We start from the raw sequence: 13,559 nt of genomic DNA on the forward strand, positions 1-13,559 counted from the left end.
CCCCCCAGAGAGGGGCCTCCAAGAGGGCAGAGTCTCGCTCCTAAGCGAGGAGCGGGCTGCTTGTGAAGGAGCAGCTCTGCGGAGACCACTCCCCAATTCCCAGAGCAGGCTGAGGACACCGAGGGCAAAGGCACACCCGGGCAGTCCTCCGCAGTTAGTTCTGCTCACAGGCCTGAGGGGCGTGCCAGGCTCTCAGCAAGGAAGGCTGTAATGGGGGTGCCCTTAGGGACAGTCACGGCATGGGCCTGCCAGAATCCAGTAACCACGACCCCATCTCCCTGACCACACTGGTGACAGGCAAGCAGGGCCAAGGACAAACCCTAGCCAGAGCCAGGGGTCAATGTGTAAAACAAACAAAAGATTTATTTATAGGCAGGAATGCTGTCCAGCATACAGTGCAAACTCTCGTTGTTTTAGGTTCAACATAAGCAAGGAAACTGAGGCCACACCCAGAAAGAATGAGTCTCTGGCCAATTCGCAGCTTCCCCACTTTGCTCAGGCGATGCCACGCCGAGGCCCTCCCAGAACTGTCCACCAGGGGGCAGCCGCACTCCACCACTGTGCAGGGTCCGCTGTGGGTAGGGACCTGGCCAGTCAAGGCCGACTACATCTTGATTCCTGGGTGGGGAACCTTTCTTGTCTCCATGGTAATGGCTGGGCTCTCCTACCCTCAATAGTCCAGCTGCCAAGTTCAAGTCCAGTGGAATTTATCAGCAAGGGATCCAAGTACCTGAGACTGAACTGGTCTCTGAAGGAGTCTCCCAACCCCCTTCCTTCCAGAATCTGTCAAGGTCATACTCAGTTCACCCCCTGCAGGGTCCTGGGCCTGTGTTCAGAGGGAGCGGGTTGAAATTTTAATGGGGAAGAATCCTTTGGCAAAATTGCTGGCTTCAGCTGCTTCAAGGTCATTAACTTGATGACATCGGCTAAGCAGACCCACAACACACGACACAGACAGACTGGCTCCCAGCTTCTCACATCCACTCGGCATCGCGGCCGGCACAGGACCAACGCGGCCCCACTGCTCCCCTGGGGCTGGGGAGTCGGGGGTTGGGAAGCACACCCTTCCAGAGGCAGGAGGAAGGTCCAGGCTGAGGTAGGAGGGGAGAGATGGCTGCAGACCCTCGATCATCTCCAGTTCCTGCAATTCCCTGATAGGAGAAGGTGTGGCCTTGGAACACTACGTCTGACAGTGAGGGACGAGGGGCTGGAGCCGTGGGCACATGGGAGTGAAGGTCAAAGGCAGAGGAGGCCAATGGCCGGGAAGGGGCTGCATGTGGCCCTCTGACTTGGCTGTTTGTTGTTTTGTTGGCTTGTCTGCCTGCATGACACTTTTTTTTTTTAAACTGCCACATGTTAAAATTGGAAGATTTCCGGTTAGAGGTTTGCCATTTTGCCCAGACCACAGCACCAAATAAGGTTGCCTGCGTGGGTCCTTTGGGCATCTGATTTTCATACGGTGATACAAAGGGCCAAGGTAGCAGAAGTGGATTTGGAGGTGGTGCTTTCCAAGTCCTGAGCTAACCAGGGGGCCCCTGTCCCCTACAGGGCTGCCACCTCCTCCCCACATGGAACCACCTGATGGATGGCCTCACCCACTGGGACCAGGCTGCAGTCTGGGCACTCAGGCTGAAGCTGTGTCCTTTCTTCAAGGATTACTCATGCAGTGTCCCTCCTCCCCAGCAAGCCCCTCTGCTGGGAGGATGCTGGGGCCTTCCGAAAGCCAGAGCCAGGCCAGAGCCCAGGGGTAAAAAGAAAAAAAACAACAACAAAGGCTCCAGAAGCCAAGCTCGCAGGTCCAGCTGGGGGGCAGCTCACAGAGAGGCAGGGACTCGCCCTGTATCCATGCCCAGCCAGCCTTTTGAGAGGGACACACAGCACGACAGCAAAGGTTCTTCATGACTCTCGCTGCCTCGTCCCTCAGCCCGCAGGTGACAGGGAAGCTGGGGCTGTGGAGGCCACTTGAGGAACTTGGCCAAGAAAGAACCATAGAGTCCAAGGGGGTGGAGGCCTTTACAGGGTCGCCCTGCCAGGGGCCAGCCCACCTTGGCTGTGACACGGCCCACACCAGCCTGGTTAACTGGGCTTCATCCCAGCGTCGGGCACGCCAAGGGGCAGGGGTTTCTCCTCAGGGATCTGCAGCAGAGTCTCTGGAGTCTCCAGCGGGGACTGGGAGGGGCACTCCTCCTTGGAGAAGGGGACCTGCTCGTCCTTTGGGGAGCTCGAGGGGCTGGCATTCACGTCTCCTGTCATGGAGCTGGCTTGGGAGGAGCACTGTGAGCTGTGGTCAGAGCTGCTGCAGACGTTCACGATGCAGGTGACATTGACTTGGGTCCCATGGCCACCAGGGGAGGACTCTGCTAAGCACAAAATGGGAGGGAAGGGTCAGTCTGGGGGTCAAGAAGTGGGGGATGTCTTCACAGACTGTCTCCTGCCCAAGAGGCAGATTAAGATGTGGGAAAGAGCACTGGACCAGGAGTCAAGAGACCAAGAGTCCAGCCCAGCTCTGCCTGTCTGACCTTGGGCAAATCACTTAACCTTTGAGTGCCTCAGTTTCCTCATTTGTCAAATAACAGCATTACCACCTATCCAGCCCAAATCACCCCATAGATGGGAGGAGCCACTCATATAAAGCAGATGAAGGTGCTTCAAGAACAAAGCGCACTCTCTGCAGAGAGTCAGAGGTGAGAGGGAGAGGAGGCACACGGTACGGGACGCGCGTCAGGCTCTGAGGATGAATTACGTCCCCAGAACTGCTGGAAGGAGTCAGCAGACCTGGCTACACCAATGACGAAAAGATGAGAACCCTCTGTCATTGGCACATTGTACACCACAGGATCAGCAGGGAAGGGCCTGGCAACTGTTCCTTTATGGAAATTAAACGTGGACCCTGAAGTCGTCCTCATCTTCAGCTAATCTCTTTCCTCCGTGTAGAGCTGCCTCTAGGATTGCAGAATCTGGGATTCCAGAATGCAGTCAGGTGGTAGTTTGTCCTCCCTCATTCCTGAGCTGGGATTGCCTCGTGTCTGCAGTCTGACAATTCTGGACTTGAATCCCTGCTCTGCCTCCACAATCTTGGCCAAGTTGATTAACCTCTCAGAGCTTTGGCGTGCCCAGCCGTAAAATGGGTATAATGACCCTGTACATCTCCTTGCAGGCAAAGACGACTCTGTCTTGTTCCTTGCGTATCTCTGGAGCCTACACAGCTCCTGGGGACAGAGTGCCATGCCCAATGAACCAGGGGTTGAACACTGGCTCTAAATATCCAATCACGTGTGTGGCACCCGCACTTGGATGCTTACAGACGCCTCAGACTTTGCTCTGGATTCCACCCCCATCTCCCACCCGACCTGCTCCTCGCATCTCAGTGCACGTTGCCACCACATGGCTGCATCCCTGCTGCTCAGGCCAGAGCCTAGACCCACCTTTCTCTCTTACCCCACCAATCTGTCATCAATTCCTTCCTGGTCTACCTGCAAAAGACAACTTGAAGCTCCCCCTGCCCTGCTGCCACCTCATGCAAGACTCCATCCTCTCCCACCTGGACCGGTACGAACAGCTTTCCCTGTCTCCAGCTTCCACCCCACCCCTCTGAAGTCTGTTCTCCACCAGCAGCCAGAGCCAGTCCTTTAAAACTTGGCAGATGACTTCCTTGGCTCTCAAAAGACCAGTCCTCACCACAGCCTGTGAGGCCCTACCTGCCCTGGGCCTGCCTTCTCCTGCCCTGCTCCTGCCGCTCCAACATCCTGACGTCCTCCTTCCAGCCGCACCCATCTCCTGCCGCTCCCTGAGCCTTTCAAGCCTCCAGGCCTTTGGAGCCTCCAGGCCTACTGTTCCCTCAGCCTGACAAGCTCTTCCCTGTTCCCATGGCTGACTCCCTCCTGTCTCTCAGGCCTCAGCTCAAAGGCTGCTTCCTCCGAGAAGCCTCCCTGGCCTTCCTCTCCAGAGGTGATTACCCCCCGTCTCATCCATCACTCCCTGGGTCCCTCCCTACTTCTGTGACCTCCAGGGATCCTGCGGGTCCTGGGTTGCTTGTTTGTCACTCCCCCACCAGACCCTGAGCCCAGGCGGGTGGGCACTTTTTGACTGTTCCATGCTGTGCCTATAACAGGGACAAGTTATATGTCCCTGGATGGTTAAAAAAGTTAGAAGGGGTAATAACGGATAAAAACCAGCCCACTATATGTTCTGTTCTTGGTGTTAGTAGTGTTTTAAATGAATTAGCTGATTTTAAAATTCAAGAGTTTACATTTTAAAAATCTGGACTCATGGCTTCCCTTGGGAGCCAGATGCAGATCTGGCCATGCGGGACCAACATACCTGAAGCAGTTGGCAGGAAGGACTCCGGGGACCACATTCCTGCCCAGCCCCCATGGGCATCTCAGTTTCCTAACTAGCTGGGGAGGAACTTGGATGATGAATTAGCTGAGGAGCTGAATGTTACAGGCTTGACACACAATAGCCCCTAAAAAATGACAGCTGCTGCTGCTGCTGTCACTGCAGGGACCTGCTGACTACAAACGCAGTGGCAGTTGTTTTGTTTTCCAGACCTTGCCCCAACCTGGTTCCCCCTGACTCCAGGAACTCAATCAGGAGGAGCTTGCAACAGCCCCAATCAGGCCAGGGGGAGGGAGGGCTGACATCATAGGGCCGGAAGGAAATTTCCACCCTAGGCCTCCCCAGCACCCAAATGTCACCCAAAGTCACCACAGCCTTTGCACATCGTGAATGAGACATTGTGGGGGCGGAGGGGGGGACCACAGAGGGACACAGCCCTGGGGTATACACATTCCCATAGTGGAGAGAGGTGTTTGGGGGGGAGGGGGGAGAGAGTAGAGGCAATGAAAAGAGACAGGTCGGGAGCTCTTGGGAGAAAGAGCAGAGCGGACAGAGGGCAGAGGAGGCAAGCAGACATGGTCGGGGGTCCATTCCAGGGCCAAGGAGGAAACACAGCAGGACAGCCATGGAAGAGGAGGAGCCAAGTTTATATGTCGAGTGCATTCATTCATTCAACAAACGGTTAGGGCCATCTGCTCTGTCCCAGGCACTGCCAAGACATCACACTGATGAGGGCACATAGACCACGAGGGGAAAACAGAAGCAGAGCATGTCCCCGCACGCAGGCAGTCAAGTGACAGGTAGGAAAGCGTGTTGAGGCAGGCGGGCGGCACGAGCACAGGCAAGGGGCAGGGCATGGCAAGCCAGGGGAGCAGCAGAGCAGGGGTGTGCCAGAGCGGGCTGCAGGTGTCAGTCCCCAGCTGGAGGCGGCCCAGAGGGAGCACAGCCAAGCTGGGAACGGTGATGCTCATTTCTCACCAGCCCTGCCAAGGAGGGGCTGGGGCCCATCTCTAGATGAGAAACTGAGGCTCGGCAGGGTTAAGGAGGCTGTTCAGGTTCTCATGGCACCAGAGTGGCTGGGCTGGGATCTGGGAATGACCCAGGTTCATAGTCATTCTCTGACGTCCCACTGGCCAGCATTGCCAGGTGAGAGGGAGAGACACAGGCCAGCAGATTTGCCCTCTCCACTACAAAACAAACCCAAGGAAACCCCAGGATTTTGGGGGGACATCTACAGGGGTCCCCTCCAGTATGGACACCAGAGACCAACCAGGGGTGACACCTGTCACAGAACAGGGCCAGGGCAAAATGGAGACTGCATAAATAAGACACCGTCCCTACAATCCTGGTGCCTCAGGCCCAAAGGGACCTAGCAACGAGCCTCAGTGAGCGGAGCCCTGGAGTCATCCTTCCTTCACTCATCTTCCCCACCAGGCCTCTGGTGGGGCCCAACAGGCCAGAGGGGATTCTTAGCTCTTCCATGTACTAGCTGTGTGCCCTTGAACAAGCAGTTTAATCTCTCTGGGCCTCAGTTTCCACATCTGTAAAATGGGGATAACAATAATAACTATCTTTTAGCAGAGATGTGCAGGTTGATTTTATGCAAGTAAAGTGCCCATACAGTGCCTGATGCACCATAGGTCTTTAATAAGTATAAGCTATTATTATTATTATTATTATTATTATTACTAGCTAGGCACAGTGCTGAGCCTGTGGATACAGGGATGAATGAGATGACCGGGTTTACCTGGAGTCCACAGCCTGGTGAGACAGGAGGAGACAGACAGTGGCTGCATAGTCTAACACTCCAAGGAGCTGGCTGGTTAGCTCAGCTGTTAGAGCGCAGTGTTATAACACCAAGGTCAAGGGTTCAGATCCCCATACTGGCCCACCACCAAAAATAATAATAATAATAATAATAATAATAACAACAACAACATTCTCGTATAACTTCGTATAATGTATGCTATACGAAGTTATTACGTTGCTCCTAGATGTAAAATAATAATAATAATAATAATAATAATAATAATAATAATAATAATAATAATAATAATAATAACAACAACAACAACATTCCTATGAAAGGGAGCAGGAGCTTGGTGAGCCCGGAGGAGCAGCCAATTCAGCCATGGGTGGTGATGGGGAGGGGGTTTCAGGAAAGTCCCCCACCTGGATACTGGGTACTAGAAGGACAAGTCGGGATTGTCCAGCAGAAGCAAGTGGGCTCCAAGTGGGAAGACCAGTGTGTGCAAAGGTGGGAAGAAACCTGGTGGGCTCAGGGGCTGAGAGAAGTTCTGTGTGGCTCTGCTGAACCTGAGGGGGGAGCAGGGGTTGGCAGGGAGGCCCAGGAGGAAATGGCTTAGACAGAAACCAGGCAAGAAATACACAGGAATGAAAAAAAAAAAAGGAAAATAAAAGAAAAAAGAAATTAAAAAAAAAAAAATACAAAGGAGGTGGGGATGAAGCCAGGCAGGATGAAGCTTCCTGCCTCTCTCACCTGAGCTCCCAGAGCTGGCACGGGCCTCCCCGGACCCCCTATCCTTCTCGGTGCCTGCAGCCTGCGACTGGTGGCTGCTGGGTACCCTCCTGTCCGAGGCACTGGCCGAGCTCTCCAGGGAGCTGCTGCTGGAGCTTGGTGCTGTGGTCAGCAGGTGCTGCTGCTCAGGGCCCGGCGCACCCCGGGCCTTATCGGCGGGCAGGTGAGGCTGGATGGGGGGGAGGAGGGAGAGCGGTCAGTCCACCCGCGAGCTCCCCTTCCCCTCCTTCTCCCCGCCCTCTGCGGCCCTTGCTGTCAGCACTTCAGAGTCTACATGACGCTCCTGCCCACACCTGCACGTTCTTTCCACACACGATGCTGTTGCGAGGTGTGATTCTCTGTGGTTTTTGTGTTTCTGTTATTAGCATCTAGCTGCCCCACTGGAATGTGAGCCCTATGAGGGCAGGGGCCACGTGGCCCTGTTCGCCAAATAGTCTTAGAGGCGGGGAAGGATTTTCATCCTCCTTTTACATAAGGACACAGAAGGAAAGTGACTTTCCTAAGGTCACCCCATCAGCACAGGGAGACATGACCCAGCTCCGCGGCCAAGAGCATGGACTCTGGATTAGATCACATGAGTGCAAATCATGACTCTAACACTCACTAACTGTGTGACCTTGGACAAGTCACTTGACCTCTTTGTGCTTCTGTTTTTTCATCTATAAAGGGAGAATAATAACCTACCTTATAGGATTGTCGTGAAGATTAAGTGGCCAAATATTTGTAAAGTGCTTAGAACAATACCTATTACATGACAAGCTCCACACAAGAGTTTGTTAAATCAGAAGGAGGCAAAGTACCGCCCATGGGCCATCCAGCTGCCACCGATACAGCCTGTGAGCTGTCAGAAAGTGTGCTGGCCCTTGTTTCCGATCAATCAATCCAGTGCAGGAGTCCTTTCATCTGGGCCCCTCAGCTATGCTGTCTCAGCTCCCCTTTCCAAGTCCACCAGGCTGTTCTGTGACATCTTCTAATGTCTTTTTCCCATGGAATAATACTAATACTAATAATATATTAGCTGACATTCGAGTGCCACTCAATGCCAAGCACTGTGCCAAAGTCCCTCCAGACACTATCTATGTTGATTCTTCCAACAGCCCAATGTTATCTTTGCTTTGCAGATGCAGAAACTGAGGCACAGAGAGGTTGAGTTGCATACCCAAGGTCAGAATTAGGACATGGTGTACAATGTGGTACCCCACAGATATGTACGATCAATTGTGTTTCAGTAAAATAAATAAAAAGGATATGGTGCAGCTGAGCTGAAACCCACAATGTCTTTCCTGCTGTCTGGGGTTTCAGCTCTGGAGGCTCAAGACAAGGTCCCCATTTCCAGACACCTGTGCCAGGGAGCACCTCGAAATCCCATCCAAGGCTGTAGTCTTTCCACACTGACTGGACAGGCGCCCAAGGCCTTGCCTTGGGGTTCTGTGTGATCACCAAGTCCCAGAAAGAAAGGAGATGGCAGGGGCTATGTTCACACCCACTGCCCTGGCCCCTGACCAGGATGAAAGACAGAGTTCAGGGCAGAATGAGAACGGACGAGAGTGAAAGGCTGGTGGGACACGCCTAGCACTGTAGGGAGAGGTGAGAGGGTCTGCTTTGGCTACAGGGGTAGAGTGGGGGGCATAGGGATGTTAGCCCCCCAGGGAAAGGGTAAGACCCCCCTGACTTCCCTCAAGAGGGAGCTACAATTCCAGCTGTCTGAGCAGAGGCAGGCCTGTGGTCCTCCTGAGCCCATTCCTCCTTGGCCCATCACCACAGCCCCTTGCTCCCAGCCCCACCCATTGCTGCTGTGGTGTCTCAAAGCTTCAGCTCACCCATGCCCTCAGTTCTTGGAGGCCTCCCACAGGCCAAAAGGATCCTTTGCCAACTGTGCCCTTGAGGCCACGGAGGCCCAGAGAGGGCGAATCCTGTGCTCAGTATCGCACCGCTGGTCTGCGGTGGGGGCAGGACGAGCCCAGACCAGAGCGCCAGAGCTATGCACTGCCCACCACATCTGTGCCCGGGAGGCCCCCTGCCCAGCTGGGTTTCCCAGTTTTGGAGGGCTGGAGGGCATTTCAAGTTCATGATGAACCTCTGCCCAGCATGAACTGACCCTGAACACTCTCCCCCACCCCCAGCCCTGCTCTGAGCTTGGAGTGGGAGAAGGAGCATCCAAATGTCACTCGTCACAACCCCCAGAGAAGGGGCTTTTCTGGCCTGTGCACCACCCCCTCTGCTGGTGGCTAGAGCCAGGCAGAACAGAAACCCCCAAAGGTCACAGACTGCCTCCCTCCTCCAAAGCCACAAGCTGCAAAGTTCAGGCAGGCTCTGGGTGGCACAGATACAACCTGAGTCTTGTTACTTGGGCTGGGACTAGTGGGGGGAGTGCTGAGGTGGTTCATGTAAAACTCGGGATCCCTGCCAGCCAGCCAGACCCCCTTACCTCCTAGCCCCTCCCAGGCAGAGCCAACACGGGTCCTCCAGGTTCCCACCGAGTCCGTGTCTGTGTGTGTGACTGTGTGTTCACAAGGCTCGCACACCTGGACCCACAGGTGTGGGAATGTACAAAGTGTGCACACACACGTCTATGGGGGGGGGGGGGGCATGTGTCCGCGTTTGTCCTGTGCATGGTAGGCTGCTCAGCAACATTTCTGGCCTCTATTCACTAGATGCCAAGGGCACCCCCACCCTAGTAATGACAACCACAAATGTCTCCAGACATTGTCAAATGTCCACTGGGAGGTAAAATCACCCCCAGTTGAGAACCACGGTGTTAGGGGAAAGCTCAGTCCTGGGTGGCCCAGGGCCTGAGGTCTACACATGGCTTTCGAAATCAGATGTACTGACTTCATCTCCTGATCTTGCCAGCAAGAAAACAGGTGCAGAGAGCGAAAGTGACTTGTCCAAGGTCACACAGCAATATGTCTCCACACTCCCAGCCCTGCCCGACAGTATTTCGGCGGGCATCCAGTTAGGGTGTGGACTGGCGATGGTGAAAAGAAGCACTCCTAGGTTTGTGTCCCAGTCCGCTCATCACCTCTGCCACCTTGGGAAAGTTACTTAACTTCTCTGGGCCAAGTTTTCTGGGCTGTAAAATGGGGGCAATAATCATCCTGCCTGTGTGTTGCCACATGGCGGTAAGAGTAAATCATGCTCAGCACAGTGCTGGGCATGTGTCTGGCACCTGATCAGTGTTGCACTTGTTATTAAACAGGGGCCCATGCTCAAGTGTGTCTGTGGTGAGCTCACACGTGTGTACATTGGTCTTTTTTTTTTTTTTTTTAAGATGACTGGTAAAGGGATCTTAACTCTTGGTGTTGTCAGCACCACGCTCGCCCAGTGAGCAAACCAGCCAACCCTATACAGGGATCCGAACCCATGGCCTTGGTGTTGTCAGCATCACACTCTCCCGAGTGAGACATGGGCTGGCCCTATGCTGGTCTTTTCTAAACAAAGGGAAGCCACTGTCCCCCATGCCCTGGGAGTCATTTCTGCAGCTAGAAGCACAGGTTGGTGCCAAGTCACCTCTCTCTCAGCCCCAGCGGCCGGCTCTGGAGATTACCTGCTGACCTCTTGCCCAGCTGCCAGCTGAGGAGCAGAGTGAGGCACAGGCTGTGCAAGGGGCCGGGGGTTGGGGGTGGGAGTCCAGGGACTGAAGGGCACATGGGAAGGTGACCAGGCTCTGAGGGCAGGCCCTGCTGGGAATGCGGGAACACTCGGAACACCTTTGACTATCTCCCCGACAGAACAGGACAGTGAGTAAAGGCAAAGCCTGCAGATTCAGACTAAGTTTCAAACCTGAGCTATGCCACTTACCTAACGATCTAACCTTACAGAAGTAAATGAACCTCCCAGAGTCTCAGTTTCCTCATCTGTAAAATGGGGATGATGATACACCCCACCTCACAAGGCATGTGAGGATTCAGTGACACAGCTCAGGCAAAGAGCCTGGGGGCTCAGCCAGTGGCGTGCTGGAGCCAGCTCAGACCTGTGCACATTTCTTCCCAACTCCATATTCGGGAAGGTCTTGGTAGCTTGCCATTGGCCACAGTGGGAGTGTTTATGCCACAGAAATTAGCAAACACTGCAAATTAGGGTTTGGCTTTCTTTCCTCCTAGAGAGCAGTTATCAGCACACCACGGGGCTCTATGCCCATTACACTCAACACCCAGGAGATGAGTTGCTCACATGCAGTGAAGCAAAGTCAGTGAAGGGAAGGGGAAGTAGAGGCTACTGGGCCACACCCAGGAAATCTTCAGAGCTCAGAATATTGGGAAACATTTGTTTGAGAAAGAGAAGGTGTCAGCTGGGCTGCTGGGGTGGAGCATGGAGGGGACACTTGCTCTATGTACCACCAGGCAGCAACTGTCAGTGTCACTGAATTGAAGCCAGAAAAAGAGAGGAGTGGGATTTGCACCCTGGGGGAAAGAGAAATGGTTGGATCCCAACTGAAATAGTAGGCAGGGCAAAGAGCACCGGGCTGGGAGTCTGGAGACACATTGCTGTGTGACCTTGGACAAATCACTTTCCCTCTCTGCACCTCTTGTCAGCAAAATCAGGAGATGAAATCAGTCTTTCTGATTTCAAAAGCTGTGGGTAAACCTCAGCACTGGGCCACCCAGGACTGAGCTTTCCTCTAACACCATGGCTCTCAACTGGGGGCGATTTTATCTCCCAGCAGACATTTGACAATGTCTGGAGACATTTGTGGTTGTCATTACTAGGGTGGGGGTGCCATTGGCATCTAGTAAATAGAGACCAGAAATGTTGCTGAGCAGCTTACCATGCACAGGACAGCCCCTACAACTAAGAAGGATCTGGCCCCAAATGTCCATGGAGTGGAGAAACCCTGCCCTAACAGGACAGAGAATGTGGAGGAAACTCCTTGGACTTTGTTTCTTCATCTGTAAAATTGGGTTAAAAAAAAAAACTGTCCTGCCTACCAGGAGCACGGTTGCCCCATACCCATTCCTAACCTCTCTCCCTCGCCCTCCTCCATAGAGGCTGGGAAAGCAAAGCCCCTTTCCCAGCTTCCCTTGCAGCTAGGGGTAGTCACATGACAGCATCTGCCCAATGAGGTGAAAGCTGACATTGACCCAGGGCTTCTGGGAAAGCATCTGATTGACTGGTGAAGGCACCAGGCTGGCCTGGACATTTCCCCCTTTCTTCCCACCTCGAACTTGGAGGTCACGTGTGAAGCAATGACCACCATCTTATGACATGAGGATACAAGCAAGAGAACAAAAGCCAACACACTCAAGATGGCAGAGCCCAGGGTTCTGTCGGCAGTCTGGAAGGATGCAACGGAACCCATTCTGGCAGCCGCCAATCCCGGGGCTTCTCGGAATGTGAGAAAAAAAAAAGCCTTTTTGTTTTAAGTCACCTGTGAGTTTTCTGTTATTTGCAGCCCAACACCTTCCTGATGGAGAATTAATGAAATACTATGGTACTATGTTGTTGGTCTTTTACTAACAAAAATCCTTCACAGATCCTACTTTATAAACAGATCAAAGGTGAGAAGCTTTGGGTGAAGCAGGGGAAGGACCCAAGGTTCAGCCCCACAGCTTCCACCTCAAACCCAAGAGATGACCCTCCAGAGCCCTCTGTGGGCCACAGGGGTACCCCAGAACTCAGTTTGAAAACCATGAGAAAGTGCTCTGTACACACGATGGAGATGATGAGAACTGTGGCCGGCTGAGTGGATGGCACAGCCCTGCAAGCTGGGCCGAGCAGACACCAGTCCCGTCTAATGATAAGAAAACAGCCACAGAACAACTACATGTCCAGCCAAGGTTATGCCATGAGCACATGCTTGCCACTAACACCACTAAGTCCCCTGCTCCCTGACATAGCATTTCACACTCACAGTCTCCTTTAGCTCATGGAGGGCTGCCTAACCCCCAGGCCTTTCCTCCACTTTCCAGGCTTCTGCACATCTCCTGACACTGGGCACATCAACCTACAGAATTTCACTGCATCCTGTGCAACCACCCAGCCCATCAGGAGAGCAGGGGAGGAGGAGGGAGAAGGCAGAAAGACACTCACCACCTTGGCTTCTCTTTGCAGGCAGGAGGGCTTCTCTACAAAGAGGAGAAAGGGGACAAGTCAGAGAGTATGACTTCCCTGGGGCATGTCTGTTCCAACTAGGAGGGCAGCATGGGGCCCAAACAGAACTAGCGGGGTAGGCCCAGCCCTGGTGGGGAACAATTGCTACCAGACAAGGTCCAGAGAAGTCCCCACAGAACCCTCCAGCTGAGCCGACTGTTCCACTCCCTCCACCACCCCAACTATCCTGCAGCCCCATCTTTGCCCATGACGTGCTGTCCACCTAGTGTGCCCTTTCTTTCCTGCGCATACTCCACACCCGTCAAGATCCTACCCAGCTCAGAAGCCATTTGCTTCCTGGATAGAAATCCTGAGCTCCGGGCCGGCCCAGTGGCGCACTGCGCTAGTGCGCTGCTTGGGAAGCGCGGTTGCGCTCCCGCCGAGGGTTCGGATCCCACATACGGACCGGTTCCCGCTCACTGGCTAAGCGAGGCACGGGGGCAACACCGAGGGTTGCGATCCCGTTGCCGGTCCCGGTCCGGTACGGGGGCGACACTGAGGGTTGCGATCCGTTGCCGGACACAGAAAAAGACAAAAAAAAAAAAAGAAAAGAAAAGAAATCCTGAGCTCCTAGCCCATGGGATACCCTGAT

At 53.9% G+C, this 13,559-nt stretch overlaps 1 protein-coding gene across 1 annotated transcript in view; it reads right to left on the bottom strand.

The window, feature by feature from the left end:
• Positions 1–337: 337 nt before the first annotated feature.
• Positions 338–13,559, bottom strand: part of TNFRSF1B (tumor necrosis factor receptor superfamily, member 1B) — a gene marked incomplete at its 5' end in the record, with an annotated part of 38,127 nt that continues 24,905 nt past the window's right edge. The window contains 3 exons of the mRNA XM_008589673.1: positions 338–2,357; positions 6,839–7,046; positions 12,908–12,942. Of these exons, the coding sequence (XP_008587895.1) occupies positions 2,077–2,357; positions 6,839–7,046; positions 12,908–12,942 (524 nt within the window). The remainder of the gene's footprint in view (positions 2,358–6,838; positions 7,047–12,907; positions 12,943–13,559) is intronic.

Source organism: Galeopterus variegatus, unplaced genomic scaffold, assembly GCF_000696425.1.
Source record: "Galeopterus variegatus unplaced genomic scaffold, G_variegatus-3.0.2 Scaffold138, whole genome shotgun sequence".
Taxonomy (NCBI): domain Eukaryota; kingdom Metazoa; phylum Chordata; class Mammalia; order Dermoptera; family Cynocephalidae; genus Galeopterus; species Galeopterus variegatus.